Consider the following 20,278-nt stretch of genomic DNA (forward strand, 5'->3'; position numbering starts at 1 on the left):
TCTTTCTTGGCAGCCCAGGCCTAGAATCAAGAGTTCACCAATAGAAGAGACAGGTAAACTTTGCTTTCCTGCAGTTTCAGGGAAATGAAGATTTGTTTCCCTGCAGGTCTCTGTTACAGAACTGTTTTACAACTTGTCTTTTTGTTCACTTGTCCTTTTGCTCCTGGATGGTAGCAAGAGAAATTGGATTTAAGTGTTTTTCCTTCATTAAAATGAAGGAGGTGCATGCTTCCAAACTGTCTTACATTATTGCTTCTCCTGCGGGTGAGGGTTTCTCTTGTTTTGGTACCTGATGTTTCTGGGTTTTTTTGTAGGGAGGTCTGTCAGAGATGACCATGGAATAAAGACCTTTAACTCAGGTTGCTTAGAAGTTGAAAGACAGCTATCTGGGGACAGCATAAGCAGCTTTCTTACTGGCCAGGAGACCCATGCACAGCTTCCCTCCCTTGGAAGCTCTTCTTTGTTAGGCTGTCCGTCTCCTGTGCTGTCTGTCTGCATGGGGCTTCCCTGCACCCTCCTGCTCCTTCTACAGCATCATGGGCACTGTGGGTTCGTGTGTGTGATATTCTGTGTAGGAGATTACTCTCAACTTGTAATTAATAGTGGTCTTTGAAGTGGTTAACTTTTCTAGCTCTGATTCCTCCATCTGGTTGTCTAGCTTGAGGTAAGTGACGTGAGTACCATGTCTAAGTTTTTTTGATTGTTTTTTGGTTTTTCTTTTGCCAATAAATTAGTTATCGGCAGGCTCTCAGACCTCGTGTTTTAGACCCACTTGCTTAGGTAAAGGAATTTCGGAGCTTTCTTGACTGTGAGGTGGAGTTGGAGATGTTGACAGTATAATGTGCCTCTTTTTAATGCTAATGTGAACCCTTAATCACTAGATGTGCAGTCACTTACATATATTGCATGCTCACGCTCATTTTTCACGCTCTTTATGAATGCACACAGCACAGCGTGCCTGGGGACAAATTGCCCTCATCCAATTACTTGCTCCTTATTAGAGAATCTGGGTCGGAGAATTTGCAGTGGAGCACACATTTACTCCTTGGGCCTGGAGCAAGTAGAGAGAGAGAAAGGGACCTGTGATGTGACTCAGTAATACAACTGTAACCAAAATAGTGATGATTCTTGATTTCTCCAGTTGAGCCATTCTGGTCTGTTGAATAGCTAACATGCATTTTAAACATTTTGCACATACATATTTAACTGATTGCGCCAAATGGCTGGCTGTGTGATGTAACTGACGCCCTCCCTTTCTCTTCTCAAGAAAGCACCTGCTGGAGCTGAAGTCTGTGCATAAACAGGGTTCAGTATCTGCCAGGAAACTGATTCATTTTTCTGCTCAGAATGCATTAGTATCAAATCCTTCCCCCATCTTCACGAAGTGGGAGGGCTGGGCTAAGTGGCTGAACAGTCCTGCAGGTCGTCCCTTGACCCGAGTCTTTTCATTATTTCAGCCTGCCCGAGAGCATTTTAAATAAAGTGATTGATGTGCAGTGGGGCCTCTGTTTTCATAGCCTTAGAAACCCACAGAGATAACAGTATGGTTCTTGCCACCTCAAGAAAGATACCTCCTCTTCAATTCCCTATGGAGAAGTGGGAGTCGTATGTAATTATCCCAGAAGCTGACGCAGATCTGCGTGTGTGGTTATGCAGAGATTTCTGCTGTCCACATAATCTTAGTGTCGCGATCTCCCAGAACAAGGAGAATTTGAAGCATATGCTATGTGTATGAGGGCAGGTGGAAGAGCCCTCAGAAGATAAAACGGTCTGCAGGCTCAGGATGTTCAGTGTGTTTGCTATGTTCTGGCTACACTTTTAAGCCCTTTTTCGTAGCCATGATGACTAGGACCTCGTCTCTGGCTGTATTTCTGATATAATCTCACGTTGGTATGAGTCTGTGTAGGAATCTTTGTCTTCAGCTTGGCTTGTCCAATCCTGAGCACAGTTATAAAACTGCTACTATAGAGCAAAACAGCATGTGCAGTAGCTGAAGTTGTATAAATTTCTTCCTCCACCCCAAGTCTTGCTACAGCAAAATAAGTATAGGATCTTTCATCATTCTTTTTTCCTCTGAGAGTTATTGCCAAATTAATCAATGCTGTTGTAGCTGCTTTTGACCCTTTTAATGTCTCTCATAGATATGTGCTTCCTCTTGCCTGTTGAAATAACACATTAATTGTTCCTCGGGTGCTGTTGTGATGAGGACCTCTGCGTGATGCTCCCTCATCTTCTGTTCTGATGCATGACCTTTGTCAGTAGGTGAAATAATAGATTAAGAATGTCACTTTGGGTTCACTGAAGAGAATTAATCATCTTCCTCAGAGCCACTGATCTTCCAGTTGATGAGCTTAAAGGCGTTGTGTAGCTCCTGTGGCTTCTGTTGGTAAATGGAGGTTGAAGTTCCTACTCAGAGAGCAAATGTGTGGTAATAACAGAATCTGTGTAGTATTACCTTCTAATTAGATGGACATTGTTAAATGCAAAGCAGTTAAGTGTTCTTGAAACTGCTCCTTGCCTTGTGAGTAAAAGAACTCAAATCCAAACGTTATTTCTACTGCTTGTACTTGTACCTACAATTCTTTATTTCCTGTAACTTATTTTCCCTGTGCTCTTTCCCAAATAGACTCATTTCCATCCTGGCTGAACACCTGATGTGCTGTCTGTTTTCTGACTGAAAAATACTTAAAACTTATTTTCTACAGGATTCTTACGCTGAGTCAGTGAAGGGAGAAAATATTTTTCACGAGAACTTCTGTCCTATATACAACCTGCTTCTCCTTCAGAAAAATAGATTCTGATTCTCTGAGAACCCCACACTTTCAGCTGGAAGAGTGTCTTCTCTGTCCCCATCCACCCTTCAGAATTAGCACAAACTCTTTCTCCCAGGCAGGCCAGAACGTTCTACAAATACCATGTTTGGAATGCATCTGTGATTGCATTTGCTTCTTTGCTGTTGTTGTTCCCTACTTTCCCTAAAGTTAGAAGACCCTAAAGGGCATTCACTCTGTTAAGTAACTCTACCCCTCTTAAAAAAAAAAAAAAAAAAGAAAAAAACCACCCAAACCCCATATGACCAAAAGAATGCCTAATGTTGCTTAGCTGCCCATAAGGAAGGCAGCCACCAACTCTTGCTCTTTATTGGGAAGGAGGAGTTGCACAGCACAGATATGAACAAGTGGTTGGAGGAGCTAACTTACAGCTGTGAGACTGAGTGTTTAGATTTTCATCAGTACTGACTATCCGAGGATATCTCTGATATCTATCTGGGTGTCGTTTCTTGCAGATGCTTACAGCTTTAATAAGAAAAACATATTCTTGTTTGACCATTTCTTTACTTCTAGTCATCTGCTTGCGATCTGTCTTAATTCAGTCTTGATGCCAAGCTCACTATGACTAACCACAGTCATGCAAAAGTTGAAACAAGTCTAGAAATGTGAGCTTAGAAGTATCAGAGTAGATTCTGTAAAGGACTTAATTTTAGAAATCATCTTTTCAGGCAGTCTTTAAAACTGCATACTGATTGCTTTTTTTTATTTTAAGCTTGAATATGAAACTGGTGATAGCAATAGTGTTTTGCTGTTTTACAAAGACTAAAAAATGCCTAATGGTTTCTGCGTACGTGGTATCTTTTGGTTTTTTGAAATTAGGCAAGACAATACAGAGTTCTCTGGTGAAGTAATTTGTCCCTATTCTTCTGAGAAAAGGGAAAGGGGAAAAGAAACGAAACCAGTGGATTCGGTTGGCTTAGGTTTTTGTTCGTCATAGCCCCACATACAGTCTTCTATTGAGACTTTAAGTGATCTCCAAGAATTAACTGGACTTGTTAGCAGCTAATAAATGAGCTAAGGATGTTAGAGTGGGTAGCATTACTGTTGGAGAGATGGAGACCATTCATCTGTCTTCATGCTTCAGCTTTCTTGTTTTCTGTTGAACACTGCACCGTCATTAGATTTCTTACAGTTATCCTCCTCTTATTTTCAACTGTTTCTGTTTTTTACGTTCATTAGGAGTAGATCCATAGGGACAATTGCTCAAGAGAGCTGACCGCTAGCTGTAAGTCAGAGAGCTGAGAAAGGGATGTGGGTGTAGTGCTGTAACAGCACCTCCCAGTGAGTGGCAGGGAATGTAAAACCAGGGAAGGTGTAGAACCAGAGGAGTAAGTTTGCGGAAGCTGCTAGAATTCTCAGTGTAGTCCTTCAAGGGATAATTAAGAAATGCTGTCTTAGGTCCTCTGTGTAGCTGAAGGCTGGGGTTGTGTGAAGGGTAGGAGTATGTGCTGCCGTTAGAGTGCTTTGTTGCACTGGTTTGTTCTGGTTGTTCTTGTTTAAGTGATGCACAAGCAATTGCTCACCACTCCCTGACCGATGCCCACCTGGCCCCCTAGCAGTGGGAGAGCACAAGATGAACTCCCACCCCCTTCAAAACTCCTTCTGCATGATGCTATATGGTATGGAATATCCCTTTGGCCAGTTTAAGTCAACTGTCCTAATTCTGTTCCCTCCCAACTCCCCGTGGCCTTAGCTGAGAATGGCCTTGGTTCTGTACAACACTGCTTACCAGGGCAACTGTTAACATCGGTGTGTTATCAGCATCGTTTTTCTCCTAGAACCAGAAGCACAGAATCATACTGGACACTCTGAAGAAAACAATTCCATCCCAGCTGAAACTAAGCAACTGCTGTGCAGCAGCAGCTTAGGAGGATGGAAGCTGACTGAACAATCTTTTGGCTTTAAGGAAACAAAGCCTCAGTGCTGTGCGAGTGCCTCCCTTTCGGAAGGAGAGGAGATCCCTTCCCTCTGTGTGGTTTGGATAGAAGCACCTCTCAGTAATGCATGTGCTGTGACAGCAAATCCAAGATTTGGTGTAGGGAACTGCATATTGCTAGAAACTGTCACTGAGAAGTTAAATTGCTGCATTTAAGTATCTTCTCAAAGCCTGTCTGGATGAATCATTCTGTCCCAAGAGGCTTTGGTGGTGATCCTTGGCCCCAGGGAGTATGGCACAGTCTGGTAGTTGACGTGCTTAGAGGAGATTGCATCCTAACTTCTTTTCCTTCACGCTGCATCTTCTGGCATTCAGCTGCTTCAATCTTGAGAAATTTTCCCTTTTCATTTATAGCGTTCAGCACATCCATGTTCTCCCTCATGCTCTTATTTGAAGGCATCCTGTATCTTGGCCTTTGCTTCCTTTTCCCCTATGGTGATGACTGCTGCTGTTTGCAGCAACGAGTTAATAGAGTCCGTGTAGAGTGGCAGTCTCATAGTTCTGATGTCTGATGAAAAAGACATCTGCTGAGACACCAGTGCTGCTGAAAAGGCAGTTTATATCTTCTTGTAGTAGTTTTAAAAACAACAACAGCAAAACTGACAAAGAACTGCAATCCCCCTCCTCCAAATTTAGCAAGATGGGCCAGAAGCATCTCACAGGGTGAGCAGAGTTAATTCTCATCATCGTGGCAGTGACTGACAACCTGGAGGATGATAATGTGTGATTTTTCCTGGTGAGCGGGGGAGGAGAGTGGAAATTGCAGTTTTTCTTCTAATTGTACTTTAGATGTCATTTGTGACAATTTCATATTGTCTAGACAGAGATAGTGGAGCAGTTGCTTGTACAGAGCCTAGTGTTAGCCTGTTATATATCTGGGAAGCAAAAACTGGGAGCTTGGTGGGGCAGCAAGGAGGAGAGGAAGAGGATTCTGTGAGCTCTAGAAAGGATTTGGGCGTCAGGCGTGATCTGCTGAAATGTTTCCAAAGGAGATGCAAGAGATGTGTATTTTTGTTCTTTCTTTGCATGCTTCTCTGTTGGAAGCAGTTAGACATTTAGTGGCTAGCACTTTCCTGTAACTGCTGCTATTTGTCCGTGCATTGTCTTTACCCTTCTTAATAAAATTGCTACTAACCTGAGCAATGTCTACCTAGGTAGGATACTGGGCTATGTTAGACCCTGGACTTAATGAAAACATAGACTCTGTGCCCCTTTTGGGACTTAGAATGGCAAAACCCATGAATACAGCATCTAAGGCTAGTATAGGATACAACATGACTTAGTTTAAAAACATTCATCTGCTCCTTCCGTGGGGACAGTAGGTTACACTATCAGTATCAAATTAGACACATTATTGATGATTATAGCAGTGTATCTATTATTGAACCCATTTGTCAGTACCAGATGCATCCAAATCTGTAACTTGAGCCTCAAGAGCTTAATCTAGAATGAGTTAGTTAAGTAATAGATGTTATTTGTGTTCAGTACTCAGGTTTCAGTACAGATTTTGTTATTCTTGGGAGCATTAAGTGCAGAGATCCATCTGGATCTCAGGAGATTGTACTTTGCCTTTTTTGTTTTGCTTTTTTTCCTACCATATGTATTGATTTCCACCTGTTTGTTGCTCTTAGTAATTTGAGAGGGCACAGTTGTGGGATAATTAAGAATCCATAACCTTTAGTGGTTTCATAGCAGAATGGTCTTCGCCCATGTGGTTTGAATGTGGCCCTACTAAGCAGCTTGTGTATCTTGGTACGATGTAGTGCAGGAGGTGTTTGGTGCTGGCAGACTTGGAAGGCTGTACTTGAAGGACTGTGTTAACTGAGACTGTTCAACTCTGTACAGTCTCAGAGTGGGTCCTATGGGTGGCACTTAATGAGGTGCATCTGTCATCCCTCAACAGCTCCTGTTGCTTCATGGGGTGGAGTTGCAAGCTGATAAGGTAAAATCACATGGCCATGAAACCTACAGGACGTCCATTTACCTGGATAACTGGGTGTTGGGTATCAGTCTGTGGCTCAGTCAGTTGCTGGTTTATGTTTTAATTGAAGTAACACTTAATGGTTTTCAGCGGAGGTCATTGTTACTCTGCAAAGCAAGGCTCTTCACGTTTTATTTCAAGGATCTGTTAGGGTCTAAACTTGGGAAATGTGGATTCCCCAAGCAGCTGTTTCCAAGCAGAGTGCCTCTTGGCACAACTATCCTAAGGTCCTGTGGTGTGTGCCTTGCTCCTGCTTCCTGCTCAAAGCTCCACATCTGGCAAGCATGGGACTGCTGCCACTGCAGCACTGCAGGACAATGCCACTGGCTCCTGTTCCTCCTTCTAAAACAGACTGCTCTAAGCCTCCACTTGTGCACCAGCTGCTGGGCTGTGGGGTGTGTGGTGCTGCATGGGTTGGATGTGGACTGTGGGACACTACTTGTCTTGCTGCACATTTGGGCCTGGCACTCAGAACAAGGAAATGCTCCTGGTTTTGCTGTTTTGTTTGAAGCATCATCTGTAGAACATGAAGGTATCGATGCGGCCTTGGAATAAACTGCTCTGGGTTTTCGAGAGAAGTGCTTGTGCAGAGATTAGATGGGGCTGGTCAGAAGGATGCTTGGAGGCTTCTGGGTTTGGAGAGCTGTGTGTGTGTAAGCAGCTCATGGGAGTAGACTTAAAAAGATAAAATAAAATTAAAAAATCCCTCCAAAACCAAACCATTGCAGGTATCAGTTCTGCTCATGATAAATCATCTGATCATCCACCTCTGCCTTTCAGAAGTAATAAAAGCTGTTAATATATGTCACAAGTGTTGGGTTGTAGTGGTTGTAGGTCTTGGCTGCTGTTGCATATATGGACTTCTATTCTTGGAGCAGGAGAGAGATTTCGGTGAGCCAGGATTAAAGAATTGTAACTTTCTGGGGAGCCAAGGGATTCACAATATCTAGCAGTGTTGAGGGTGAGAGCTTTAGATTCAGTAACCTGGGGAATTAATTCATTTTGATAAGAGATTTAGTAACTATTCTTGAATGAGACAAATAGTTTCCAGGCAGCTTTGTGCCGAGTGAACTGGATTCTTTACCTTCCTTCTGTGAAGTCCCAGTGCTTTGCAGCAAGGACTGAGTCTCTGGAGCCAAGGCATGCCTTTCCAAGTAACTGGAGCAGTCTCGTGCATCTCCCTGTATTCTAGATTTAAAATGTAAAACTGAAGATTTTATTCATTTCTTTTATTCCTGGAAGGCAATCCAGATGTGTCTTGTGATTCTGATGGGAGGAGGGGGGAGTCTGCTACTGGGAAAAACGTGTCATTTGCATTCCTGCTGTACCTACCTGAGAAATATTCTGGGTAGGTTTATGCTCTCAGTATCTCTGTTCTCTTGTGATATTATGACTTGCTGTCCAGAAGTGGGAAGTTGGATGTGGATCTGGTCCACCATCCTGCTTCCTGTGTTGACGTTTGTTGTCCTGCATTGCAAATGCTAACTGCAAAGGAGGAATGTGAGGCTAAGAATGATAGATTCAGACCTTTCTCGCCAAGTGTGTGGGGGGTGAATAGAACAGATGTGGTGTCGGATCTCTTTGACTTTCAAACCATAACAATTTTCATTTGATTTACAATGACTGGAAAACAGAATTTAGCAGGAGCTCCAAGGCAAAACGACTTGAAAGGAAACTCATCTGCCTTACAAACTTTAGTAGTTGATTTTTCCACTCTCCACACCCGCTCAAAATCATCTCTCTTGTAAGTGTTAATGTAATGGCTGCAGCAGGCTCGAATGACTCAGCCTTGAAACAATGTCATCCTCCGCTTTGCGGTAAGAAGCTTCATAGAGGTGCATGTAGAAGCTGTGGAGGACATGTTCCTGCTATATACTTTGATTCTGCTGCCTTCATGACTCAGACTTCCTTCTCACATATTCAAGCTGTCTGGCTGCATTTGCATACATTTACTTCTTGAGTGAATATTTGGTATCTCTCCCAGTGACTGATTAAGATACAGAGGAAATGAACACTTTTGTGTCCAAAAACCTCCTTCTGAGCCTTAAGTCTAAGATTGAATATCTTATTGTATTTGCCATCAGTGCCCTTAGTCTCCATTGCGAGCTGTGTCCTTTGCCCCATGCTCGTTAGGCAGTTTTGTATATGTAGTGTTTATGGATCTGGCAAATTGAGATAGCATGTCTCCAAAGGAGAAACAACATCTGCATCCTTCTCTTGAAATTTGGTAGTTGATTTGGGATGACTCTACTAGAGGTATTCTTTCTTCTGTGTGGTGAAGATGTTACTCTTTGTATAGCTGTGTGGCAAAAACACATCATCAGTCAGTGATTTAGTATGTTGCAGAATTCTCTGCACCAATGATGGAAATAGTTCTAAGAGGCTTTAGAAAGCAGGACACAAATAAGAGAGACTTCATAGGAGGACTTCATTTTTTTTTTTTTAATTTTATTTTTAGGAGATTGCTGGAGTCTTCCCTCATTTCGTTATCTCGCTATGATGGAGCAGGGTCCCGGGAACATCCCATCTATCCAGATCCAGCCAGGTAAGAGCTAAATGCAGTTTGAAGGCATAGACAAAAGCATTACTTCGATATAAATCCCTGAATCCTTTGGGAGTGATCCTAGTATAGGGCCCATCTCCTCCCTGCTGACTTGCTGTAGGGGCAGAGATCAAACCGAATGTGGAAGAGTAATTAGGCCTTGAGGTGAATGAGGAAAAGAGAAGGAAATTGCTGTTGAGATAAGCACGTAACGATTCCTGAAATCATTTGGGATGGAGAACACTAGGTGGCAAACAGGCCCAACAGTAAATGAGATGTTATGGATGCATTAGAAATATCTTCTCAAGAAAAATGAAGAGAAAAAGAAATTGTCTATTTGGGAGCAAGGGAGACTGCAGTAAAGACAGTTGAGAGCAGACAACGTGCTTGGAAGAATGAAATGTCTCCTCAGGTGTATCTATATGAGAGAGCATAACCAGAATGTTAAGTATACTTAACCAAGAACAAATTATTGACTATTATATCTGAAGAGTCATGAATCATTGACATTAGACATGGAAACACCTGTAGTGCTGCTTAATCTCTAGAAGAGGTGGGAGTGTTATAGAGGACTAGAAAAAGCAAACATGGTAGAGTTATCAAAAATGGAAACAAGTGATCTTTGCAGTTACCACTTTGTGTATTAAGAAAGCAACAGATGGGATATTGTGACCCACAGACTCTGTCAGAAGAGATGATAGAATTGTTAACAGCAAGCAGCTTTGGAAGCTTTCAAAAACTAACTTATGACAAAATGAGCTTTCATTAGATGGGTTTAACAAAGCTATGAATGAGGAAAATTCAGTGAATTTTAAACGTTTAGCCTCTTAAGAAACCTCCAATGTAACTGCATGAATTGGAGGCAACTAGGATTTATCATAAAAGAGAATAATACAGATATAGCAGTGTATCAGAGTTAAATATCTAAGTTGCTGGAGGAGTTTCCTCTTGTTCTTTTCTACATTGACAACAACCTACGTTTTTATTCAGTCAACGCGTCAAGTACAAATTTTGAAATAAGAAGTGATGTTGCAAACTAGCCACACAGTGTAATTATGCTAGTAAGCACCTCTTTGCCGACTCTGTATAAGTAAATCCTTATAGAGGTGAAGTATTGCATTAGGCCTTTTTCCACCTATTGTAAAGAAATTTGCTCTGTGAAGATGGCTCAGAGGCTTAGAAGTGGTGTAAAACTGTGGGTGAGGTGTAAGGTAGAGTGTGCTACCTATATGTGAGGTCATTGGAAAACCTGTCAAGGTCTTGGCAACTGAGTATCAGAACAACACTGATAAATGTGAAAGTTTTCTGGATGAATATTGATTAAATGGTAGGTAAAGGAATTGATTTACCTGGAGAGATGAAAATGGTATTTTACAAATGTTAGTTAAAGGATACTACTACATTCAGGTCAGTTTGTGAATAAGTGCTGTTAAATGTCTGGAAATATACCAGTCCTTATTTTCTGGAATGCATAATACAACGTTTTCTTGATTTCTTGATCTTAGCAGATTTCTTGAGCAGATATTGTAAGAAATGAATCTTGCTCTCTGGGAACTGTATTTTAAATAGGATTTTTCCTATTTATTTCCTGGGAGTGCCTGCCCAGATTACTGATTTTATTTTTTTGCCTCCTGTGTTAGATCTCTCCCGTGATGAAGCTCAGTAAAGTATATGAAAAGGGATGACTGTGCGAGACACATCCTAGCATAAGAAGGAGGATTGTCAGAAGTATTTTTATACTTGAAGCTATTTTTGAACTGATAAGGCATTCTTCATGTGAAAGTTCAGCCTTTTTTTTAATCCTATAGAAGGTATAGTAGTGTGAGTTTATAAGGATCTTAGGAAGAGCGGTCCAGTGTTGAAACTTCTAAGAGGTTTAATTTGTTCCACTTGGTGTCACTTTATCTTTTTCAGAGAATGAGGTACATAATGTTAATCAGCATGAGCTGAAAATTTGAGTGGAGTGAGATGAGTTATTTTCCTCCATAAATCTTGCTGGTGTGCTAGGCTAGTAGGTTCTTTTTAATTATCACTTGACCTTGTTAGAAATTGGAGGGAGGTGAATAAATGGAATGCTACTGTATTTGAGTTTTCTGTAGCATCATAAGTTTGTAACAGGGAAGTTAAAACTTTCAGATGTTCTAAAAAAAAAAAAAAATCAACAAAAGAACAACAAAAAAAAAACTGGAAAAAGTGAAACAAAGACAGAAAACTTGATCCATACTGCTTAAGACCTAGTTATCTCCAATGGATTTTTTTTTTTAATTCCATCCATTACATTCGTTATATGTGTTTCAGCGTCTCTTGTCTGTGAAGTTTCTGCGTTTGAACAGCCTAGATCAAGAGTGAGGCAGGGAGAGTATTTTTGAAGCTCCCTCAGGATTAGAACGAATATTGAGGTGTAGACTACTGCAGACTTTCTCAGTGGCCTTGCTGAACTTCTCTAAGGTCATCTTGACTCTTAGGTCATTCTTCATAGATTACAGATGTATTAAGTTTAGAAAACAAGCTGCTCAAGAGTCAAACAGAGCTGACATCAAAAGAGCACCTCTTAATACTACTTTAAATAGAGATACTCAAAAAGATGCTCCCAGACTACATACAGAAAGGAACGCAGGACTGATGAATGGTAAATGCATCTCTAGAAAAATCTAAGCTTCTGAAGCAGTGGGTGGAAAAGAAATGCTTGGATTGGCAGTTTGTCAAGCCTGAATGTCATCTGTGAGCTGAAGGCTTAGGTGGAATGGAAGCAACTAAAAGTTGGTGTCCATTGCCAGTACTACCTTCAGCTCAAGCGTTCATTGGTGGTTCAAGCATTCATATGCTGTTGTAGTAATCACCAAGGAAATTAGTGGGACCAGTGAGGCAACCACTTTAAAAAGTCTTCTGGTTGATAAACATTCACAGGTGTGAGTTATAGTAATGTGAGCATCCTGATCATCAGATCAGTCAGAGTTGATGAGTGATGTCATACCTCCTGAGACATGAGGGAGCCTGGAGGTCTGCAGAGCAGCCTAGTGCCCTTGGATGCAGGTATGCCTATTCTTGCTGTGGTCATTCTGGGCAACTGTGTGTAGCCATCTTTCAGCTGAAGTTCTTGTGATTTTTATTTTTCCTTCCTTTGAAGCCACTGCAATGGGAGAAGGTGAAGAGAGGCAATCTTTGTTGAAAATGTTTCATGTTCTCTGTAAATGTGTGCTGGTTGTTCAGTTATCTGACTGCAGCTGAGGACACTGTGCTGTGCAGTAGCTCTTTGTTTAATGCTCATGATGCCATTTGGTGCAAGATACTTGAACTTAATTAATGTTAGCAAAACATTTCTTTCTCATCGTCACATTCCTTCAGTTCTTGCTGGCCAGTTGGCAGCACTAGGTACCCAGAGAAAACCCTGTCTCTCAGTGACATAGCTGCTGGATGAGACAGAAACTGTTTGGTTCTGGTTTTTGCACAGCAGCAATTCTCCCACTCAGTGCTTTGTTCTGTGGCTGTTACTTGTGGCAGCATCATCTCTCCTACTCCGAACCATCTGCTTCAGTACTCAGGGTCCGGTCTCCTAAAAGACTAGGTTAATTCAAGTTCTGTGGTGCTGTCAAATACAGCTGACTATCCTGGGGATGCAAACTTGGGTTAAGAATTACTGGATAAACTCTGCTTGTGCTTTGCCATTGCTTTTTATGGAAGCATAGGTGGGAAATAAATGAATCAAGCAGTCTGCTGTGATTGGCTTCTGTTCAGCCAGCTGGTAGATGAACTGCAGTCAGGGACTGATTTACAATTGTATTCAGTATCTGAATGAACTGAAGAAGTATTTTCAATGTTAACCAGTATTTCTTATGCTGCTTTGCAGCATTCTCCTCCCTCCTGGACAGCTAAATCCCTTATGCTGGTTCTCAGTTCTGATTTGTGTCATGACCATATTCCAGAGACAGATACAGCCTGACAAATACCATTTTTTCTGTTATGTTTGCGCTCATCTGCAAAGATTAATTCCTTAGCCTATTGCTTTGAATATGTTTCTCACCTATACTGTTGTATATTATCATTTGCACCTTTCTTTCTGCACATCAGACTTAAGCTTCTTGTCCTACCTTTGGAAATCCACTTCATCACCTATCCATTTTGCGTGCCATGTGCTGTCAGGAAGCTGAATCTGACTGCTAGTCATCTGTTATTGCCAGTCTTTATTGCTTATTCTTTCATGTTCGTCAAATAAGAATCATTGTGTTTCTCTTGTGATGTGCTGCATGACTTGAGAATACTAAATGTCTGCAAAATTCATTCTTCACATCTTTCTGTAAAAATCTCCATAGGTGTGCGATTAACAAAGAAAGAAGTTTGAATGATTATGCTGCTGGACTGCTGAGACCACTGCTCATATTTTCTTTTATTACCTTGTGCCTATGTTCCTTTCTTTGTCTATATGCACATACTATGCTGTAGTCTTATTTTTCTTGGCATATGCAGAGATGCTGGCTTATGCAAAAGGCCAAGAAGAGAACAGCTTTTTGTTTATATGTGCATTTCTGTAAAGCCTTACTTTTTTTTATACTTGGCCTAGTAAGTCTTCAGGGGAGTAAAGAGAGAGTAACGAGAAATGCTATGTACAGCTGAGTCTTTTTCATTATGAAAGCATGAACAGCTTTAACTCATCTAACAATGCATAAAAGACAAAGGAAACATCCAAAACAAAGTGCGTGTGTATGGTTCTCCTTACCACTTTTGCTGCTTGTTGAGAACCTTAACAGACCCCATAGCCTCTAATCAAGCTGTAAATTAACAGTGTTCAAGAAATAGCAGCCTGGTAGTGTATGGGGAGCTTGTGCTGAGGAAGAGGCATCTCTTAGTCTCTACATACTTCTCATCACCTTCTCTTTTGCTTATGTGCCCTGAATATATGGAGGGATGGGAGATTGATTGTCCTTGATGGTTGTCTGCAGCCAAAACAACACTGGTACAATCAATCTCTTGGAGAATTAGTACTTTTTTTTTTACACTGCTTTAGGGAGCAATCTCTCAAAATGCTATTAAATATAGTTTTCCAGTGAAATATGACTTTAGGGAAAGTAACAGAGCACTTTGTCAGACCTGGTCTGATTGTTTGCTGCTCATGCTGATGGATGTAAATTTATTCATTCATCTTACTCATAGTACGTCACCATAGAACCAGTACAGCTTTGGTTTGGAGTGGGATGGGTGGGCAAAGAAGAAAGACTAAGTCATATAGCAATCATGTTATCAAGGGATGGTTATGGAGTTACGTTTTGTCATGAGTTGTGGTATAACTCAGTGAACCTTTGTAGTGGTGGTCACAACGAGAGTGAAGCCTTAAAAGTTCTCATGGCTGACAGTGAGGTTCATTCTGAAAGGAGTTTACATTGCAGCTCTGTTCTGAAGATGGGCAGCATTCATAGAAAGCAGAAAGCCTACCTCTTGTATGGTTGCAAAAAAGTATATTCATCTTTATATTACCCTCAGGAATTTTCTGCTTACTTAGGTTTTTGTTTGATTTTTCTTTGTTAAAAGTTGCTCAAACTATTATCTGTAGACAAAAATAGGGCTGTGCGCTCTATGATCAGTCTCTTGCCCATGGTGTCTTTACAAAAAAGGAGATCATACGTCCCAGGGTCATGAAAATATAGTCTGGTAACTTGGCTAAAAAGAAGACGAACAAACATGTATGGAATGTGAGAGCCAGAAGTTTAGGGAATAGGCATGTTAGTGTCTTAAGTTGTTGAGTTTTTTTGATTGTCCCTTTCCCCAAATATATGTTCAAGTCTAACTCAAAGGCGAAGAAGTGATTCTTTGAGTCTCTGGGCTTTAATACTGAGTGACTGTGCTGCAGAAAGCATGCACTAGAAGCTGTGGATGTACATAGGGTGGGAAAACAGTCCATTTTTACCCATTCAGCACCAAGGAACCAGGTAATTCTCGTACATGATAGCTGGTGCAAACAAAGGCCAAATTATACTTGTGAAAGGATTAAGAGTTAATTGTAGAGGAAGGTAGGGTGCAGGGTTTTAATCACAGTGCTACTCTTAGAACATCTAGGGTATCTGATGAAGTTGTCGTTATATGAAATCCTTACCATGTGGGTTACAAAGTATTTAAAGCTGTTTAACCTTTTTTCCCCACTTGATGTTTTGTTCTGCTCCTGTGAAGTACACTCAAGACAGCACCACCTTGATTCAATGTTTGAACACTAGTGCTGTTTGGCACTGCTGGCAGAGTTCATTCAGACTGGGATTGAGCTTGCTTCTTACCAGTGATGGTTTCTGGGATCAGTTGTGTGATCTGGTAATGAAAGAATGGACTCCAAAGAGTTCTAAGAAAAAATTTCTGTGCTGTGGTTGACGTTCTTGTTTACTGGTGCTCTGTAGTGCTTATATTTGCACAACAGGGGAATCATGTAAGTGTAAAATGCATGAAGGGAAAACTAGTTCTACTTGCTTTCTTCATTTACACTGTCTTACTCCTGGATAAAGTAAAACCAACCTATTTTGTGATGTACTGCTGCTGTCCTCAAACTTGGAGTTCCCAAGGAAGGGCAAGGTTGTCTGTCATTCTGTACTTCTCTAACAAGTGTCTGTATATCTCTCTCTCTTGCTCAGGTTATCTCCTGCTGCATATTATGCTCAGAGGATGATTCAGTATCTTTCTCGGAGGGACAGTATTCGACAACGATCTATGCGATACCAGCAGAACCGTCTCCGCTCTTCCTCCTCCTCTTCTTCCACTTCAGAGAACTCAAGCCCAGCTGTAGAGGGAAATGACCTGGAATTTGATGATTTTGAGTAAGTGTGCATGCTGTCTTGCCCTCTTGCTAGTGTGTTGTCTGCAAAGGACCACTTCGTGGCTTCCTGCTGCTTACCAAGCAAAGACATCTCAGGCATCCTATAGGACCGTGATAAGTTTAGATCATTCATTCAGTCCTTCAATGAAAACAGATTGCTACAAATTGATCTTGTCATTTCTGTTATGAAAAATGAAAGAGGCTTCAGGCAAACTTGGCACATCATTCTATCTCAACCAGATTTAAAGGACTGGTTGAACAAAGGAAAGGAGAATTTTGTTTTGCCATGAAATTGATGAGGAGCCAAAAATATATTAGAGCCTTCAAATATTGAGGCAGAACAAGAGCAACTAGGAAGCTTTGCAGAAATTCATTCTGTAGTCTAAGGCTATTGGAGACAGCCAGCATGTTCCGTTACTTCTACTTTCTGTATCTATATGACTTTGTCAGGTTACTTGAAGTTTCTGAGATTGCTGTTTTGGAAGACTTTGTGCTTGTGAATCTGTGTTAAGGCTTAATTTCCTGTAAGGAGAGCAAATGGCTTCTCATGTCAAAATGAGGAATGGCCCTGCATCCTAACCTTAGAACTGCAGTTCTGTAAGCCACTGTATTTCTTTCTGAACAGTTGTACTGACAGACTTTTAAGTCTGCTCTCCAACATCTGCTTTTGGACTTTTAGTGATACCCAAAGTGATCCCAGAGAACAAATTTATAGCAAATCCTTTCCAATAAATGGGAATAGAGTAATAGGCCATTTGGATGGCATGGAAACAAAAAGCTCAGGCATTTAGTTTAAAATGAATTTTAGAAGAGAAGAGAATGACTGTTCTCATCTGTCTTCAGTGATTTCCTTTAAATAGGAGACTTTTCCCTTGATATTTTAAGTATTATAATGAATTGTTCCTCTTTTGTGTGTATTATGCTGAAGACATAGGATTATTGTGAACGTGGTTATAAAGGTAGTATATACAAACAGTGTGATAGGGAGCTGCGTTTGTCTGAGAGGAGTTTTGAGCCCCTCATTTATTTGGGCTTCTGTGTTGTTCCTACCAGCAGAGGATGCTGTCAACTTTGTTACTGTCAGAACTTTCATGTTTGCTTGCTGCAGTTGCACGTTTGAGATGGCATGATGCTAAAGCTCCATGCCCTCTGTGTCAGCGTGGAGTCCTTTATGAAGGACGCTGTTAAGACTGTTTCTAGAAAAGCAAGATATTAATCCCTTTCAAGTGGTGGTAGAATAGTTGTGGTTTTTTTTTCCTGGGTGTTATTTTGTGAGGCTGTTGTTTCATGCTCCAGCAGTTATTCAGAAGTATAGGGTGAATGAGTATCTCCCCTCTCACTGTGGCTTTGTTTGTGTTAGATGAAAATGAAGGGGGGTAAGGTAATGCAGAAGAGTCACTGACTAGTAGGTTTGCTCAAGCAGTACCCTGGCCTGGAAAAGCAGAAATGTGCTGGCTGCTGAGCCAGTTTAATAAGGTGGGCACCTCACAAGCGCAGACCTTTATTTCTTTTACTCCATTCCCTTCATCTGAGGCAATTAGTTCTGCTGGGAAAAGAAAAGCTGGTAGAATCTCCATTCACAGAGCCAGGCAAATACCTGCAGAGAAGTGTGTTCCCCTGCAGATAATATTCACATGGTGAGAGCACCCAGTCAGCGAACACTTCAGTGAACAAAGCTTATTGGTTGTCTTTCATTTCATACCAAGCAAAGAGAAGTGCTCATTCCTTACTGTGTAGTGGCTGAATTTGTTGGTTGAATGTTTCATACTGAATTCTTGTCTGTGCATTCAAGACATCGTCTTTTTCCTTCTCTGCTTCATTATTTCTCCTGGCTGATTAGAGAGAGCTGCTGTGCAGGGTCCTTTGATCTGGAACTCGTCTTGTGACTCATTTGATTTCTGCTGAGACTACACAATGAAATGTTTTGCACAAAATTCTTTCTTTGCCTTTTGACTCCTGTGTCCCCGTCTTTTACTTTGTAGCCTGAGCAGAGTCATATATTTCTTCCTTGCTCTAGTCTAGATGCTCTGATTTCCTTGCTTCTCCAGATCTGATGCATTACAGAGAATTATTTCTTTGTATAGCTGTATGCGGCTCATGCTTTCCTCTTTGTATCTAATGAACTACTCTCAATGTAAAAGCCATAGCAATTTGCCTCAATGCTTTATCTTTCTAAACTGATTAATGCAGTTGGTTTTTTCTTCTTAACTCTTGATCTCCAGGAAAATGAAAAGTGGAGATAGCATTAAACACCGGTTAGCTTTACTATATGTAAAGCTGTGGGCAAGGAACAAGTCTAGTGCATGTGCAGGGTGCCTACCAGACACTTCATCCTTGGCCCTCATTTTCTGTGGGGTTCTGAGGAATCTTCTCCTATAGGATTCACTGTTGCATCTTTTCAGCTTTGCTTACCTGATGGCCTAGTGTACAGGACATAGGAACTTGGCCTTTGTGCTGTTTGTGTGCATGAGGCCCATAAATTTAAGCTAAAGCCTCTTGTCCTGCATGTCAATATCTTGATTCCATTTTCTCCAGAATGCCTGCAATTTCTCCAGAATCCTATTTGAATTAATTCATAAATATATTTTGTTTGTGGTAGCGATAGCTGTAGTGTTGGTATAAGAATGTGAAGTAGAGTGTTTTTTTTTATAGGTATTAGTAATATTCTTTCATTACACCAGCTGCTATGGGCAGAGGGAGGAGGGAGACACAAGCTATGCCTGTATTATTTGATCTAATAAGATGTTATCTCTCTGCATGCACTGCCTGTGTTTAACCTGTCACTGTTGTCATCTCACTGCTTATTAAATACAACTGACAACTGTAAACTTAGTCATGTCTGCAAGAAAGTATTTTATACAGACTGTAATGTATATACAGACTGTAATATTAGGTTATTAACAGATAAATTGATATGAGTGGGTTTTTAGGTTAGCATTCTATGAATCCTAAGCTAAAATGAAAAGGTTTCTTGTATTCTGGAATAAGAGTCTCTGAGTGGCGAATGACATCACTTAATTCTTCCAAAATAACTGGTCTACAAAGAATCTATTTTAACAAGTCATAGATGTTGAACTTTCTAATTTCAGCGTCTTTCAAGTGTCTTCTGTTTTAGAGCACATAGTAAGTTTAGATTTATGGAGCTGAACTGTATTTTCACTTCTTCAATAAGTTTGACTGGATCTCTTCTGGATCCTGTTATTCTGGAGTAGTTAAAACACTGGAGGCTGTACTTCCAGGATTCCTTGGATATCACATATTAATTTCTTGTGTATAATTCAAAATCAGTCATCCTAATCATCATGTGAAGCTGTTTCTGCAGGTTAATTTTCCCATGTACCTTTTTGTCTGCAGCAAATATGGGAAAGAATATAGGTTCTTTTATCTGCCAGACTGAAAAGCAGATATATAGTACAGTGTACCTCCTTGTCTGAAAGCCTTCCTCAAAAATCCTTCAGTTCCATAAAGACTTTCAAGCCAGGGCTAAAGTTGTGGCTGTGGCTGACTCCTGCTTTTGAGGGCCAGCAGCCTGGTAGAATGTAGTTATGAAGGATCTTGGAGATAACACTTGTTTAACATTTGCAGCTCTTTTTCCTCTTTTGTCCTTTTTCATTCTTCTCAAGAGGATGTGTGTTGGAGCATTCGGTTGTGCCATTGTCACAAAGTAGGAAGGTCTTTACTGTGTTGTCTCTATACAAGAAGGGCTTCACCTCCCAGACTTGAGAACTTGTTTTGGTGCATTATCTTTTTTCTTTTGAGACATTTTAGAGCACCCAGACAGAGAATATGAGCTCCATAGGCACTGTTCTACTGAGACCATAAGGGGCACTCTGTTTTTGTGGAAGCAGTCTCTTGCTTAGCGGAGATGATGAATCACCTGTGGAAGGATTACAGGAATCAGGGTGAGATCAATTAGCTTTTTTAGTCAATTTAAATCCTGACAGTTAAGGCATCTCTGGAGCTAGACTTCTCAGATGGGCATCTAGTGGGAGAGGTCCTTCCATAAGCATGAAGAGCCTACCATGTTTGTTTTCTGCCACTCTCAGTTGCATTATTGATGCTGTCACAGCTAGAAGTGGCAAATTCAAGTTCCTCCAGTAGTCTCTTGTCTTAAAAAGTTCAGTGATTGAAACCTGCCAGCTGTTTGCCACTTTATTGGATCCACGTCTCACTTTTCCAGACTTTTCCACTCTTCCAT

General features: G+C 40.9%; 1 protein-coding gene across 3 annotated transcripts in view; it reads left to right on the top strand.

Moving 5' to 3' along the window:
- AMBRA1 (autophagy and beclin 1 regulator 1) overlaps nucleotides 1-20,278 on the top strand; it is a 123,669-nt gene that overhangs the window by 18,566 nt on the left and 84,825 nt on the right. For all 3 annotated transcript variants that reach the window (XM_021401422.1, XM_021401423.1, XM_021401424.1), the window contains 2 exons: nucleotides 9,207-9,293; nucleotides 15,899-16,081. In XM_021401422.1, coding sequence (XP_021257097.1) covers nucleotides 9,207-9,293; nucleotides 15,899-16,081 — 270 coding nt within the window. The remainder of the gene's footprint in view (nucleotides 1-9,206; nucleotides 9,294-15,898; nucleotides 16,082-20,278) is intronic.

The sequence above is a fragment of the Numida meleagris genome, chromosome 6, assembly GCF_002078875.1.
Source record: "Numida meleagris isolate 19003 breed g44 Domestic line chromosome 6, NumMel1.0, whole genome shotgun sequence".
Classification (NCBI taxonomy): Eukaryota; Metazoa; Chordata; class Aves; order Galliformes; family Numididae; genus Numida; species Numida meleagris.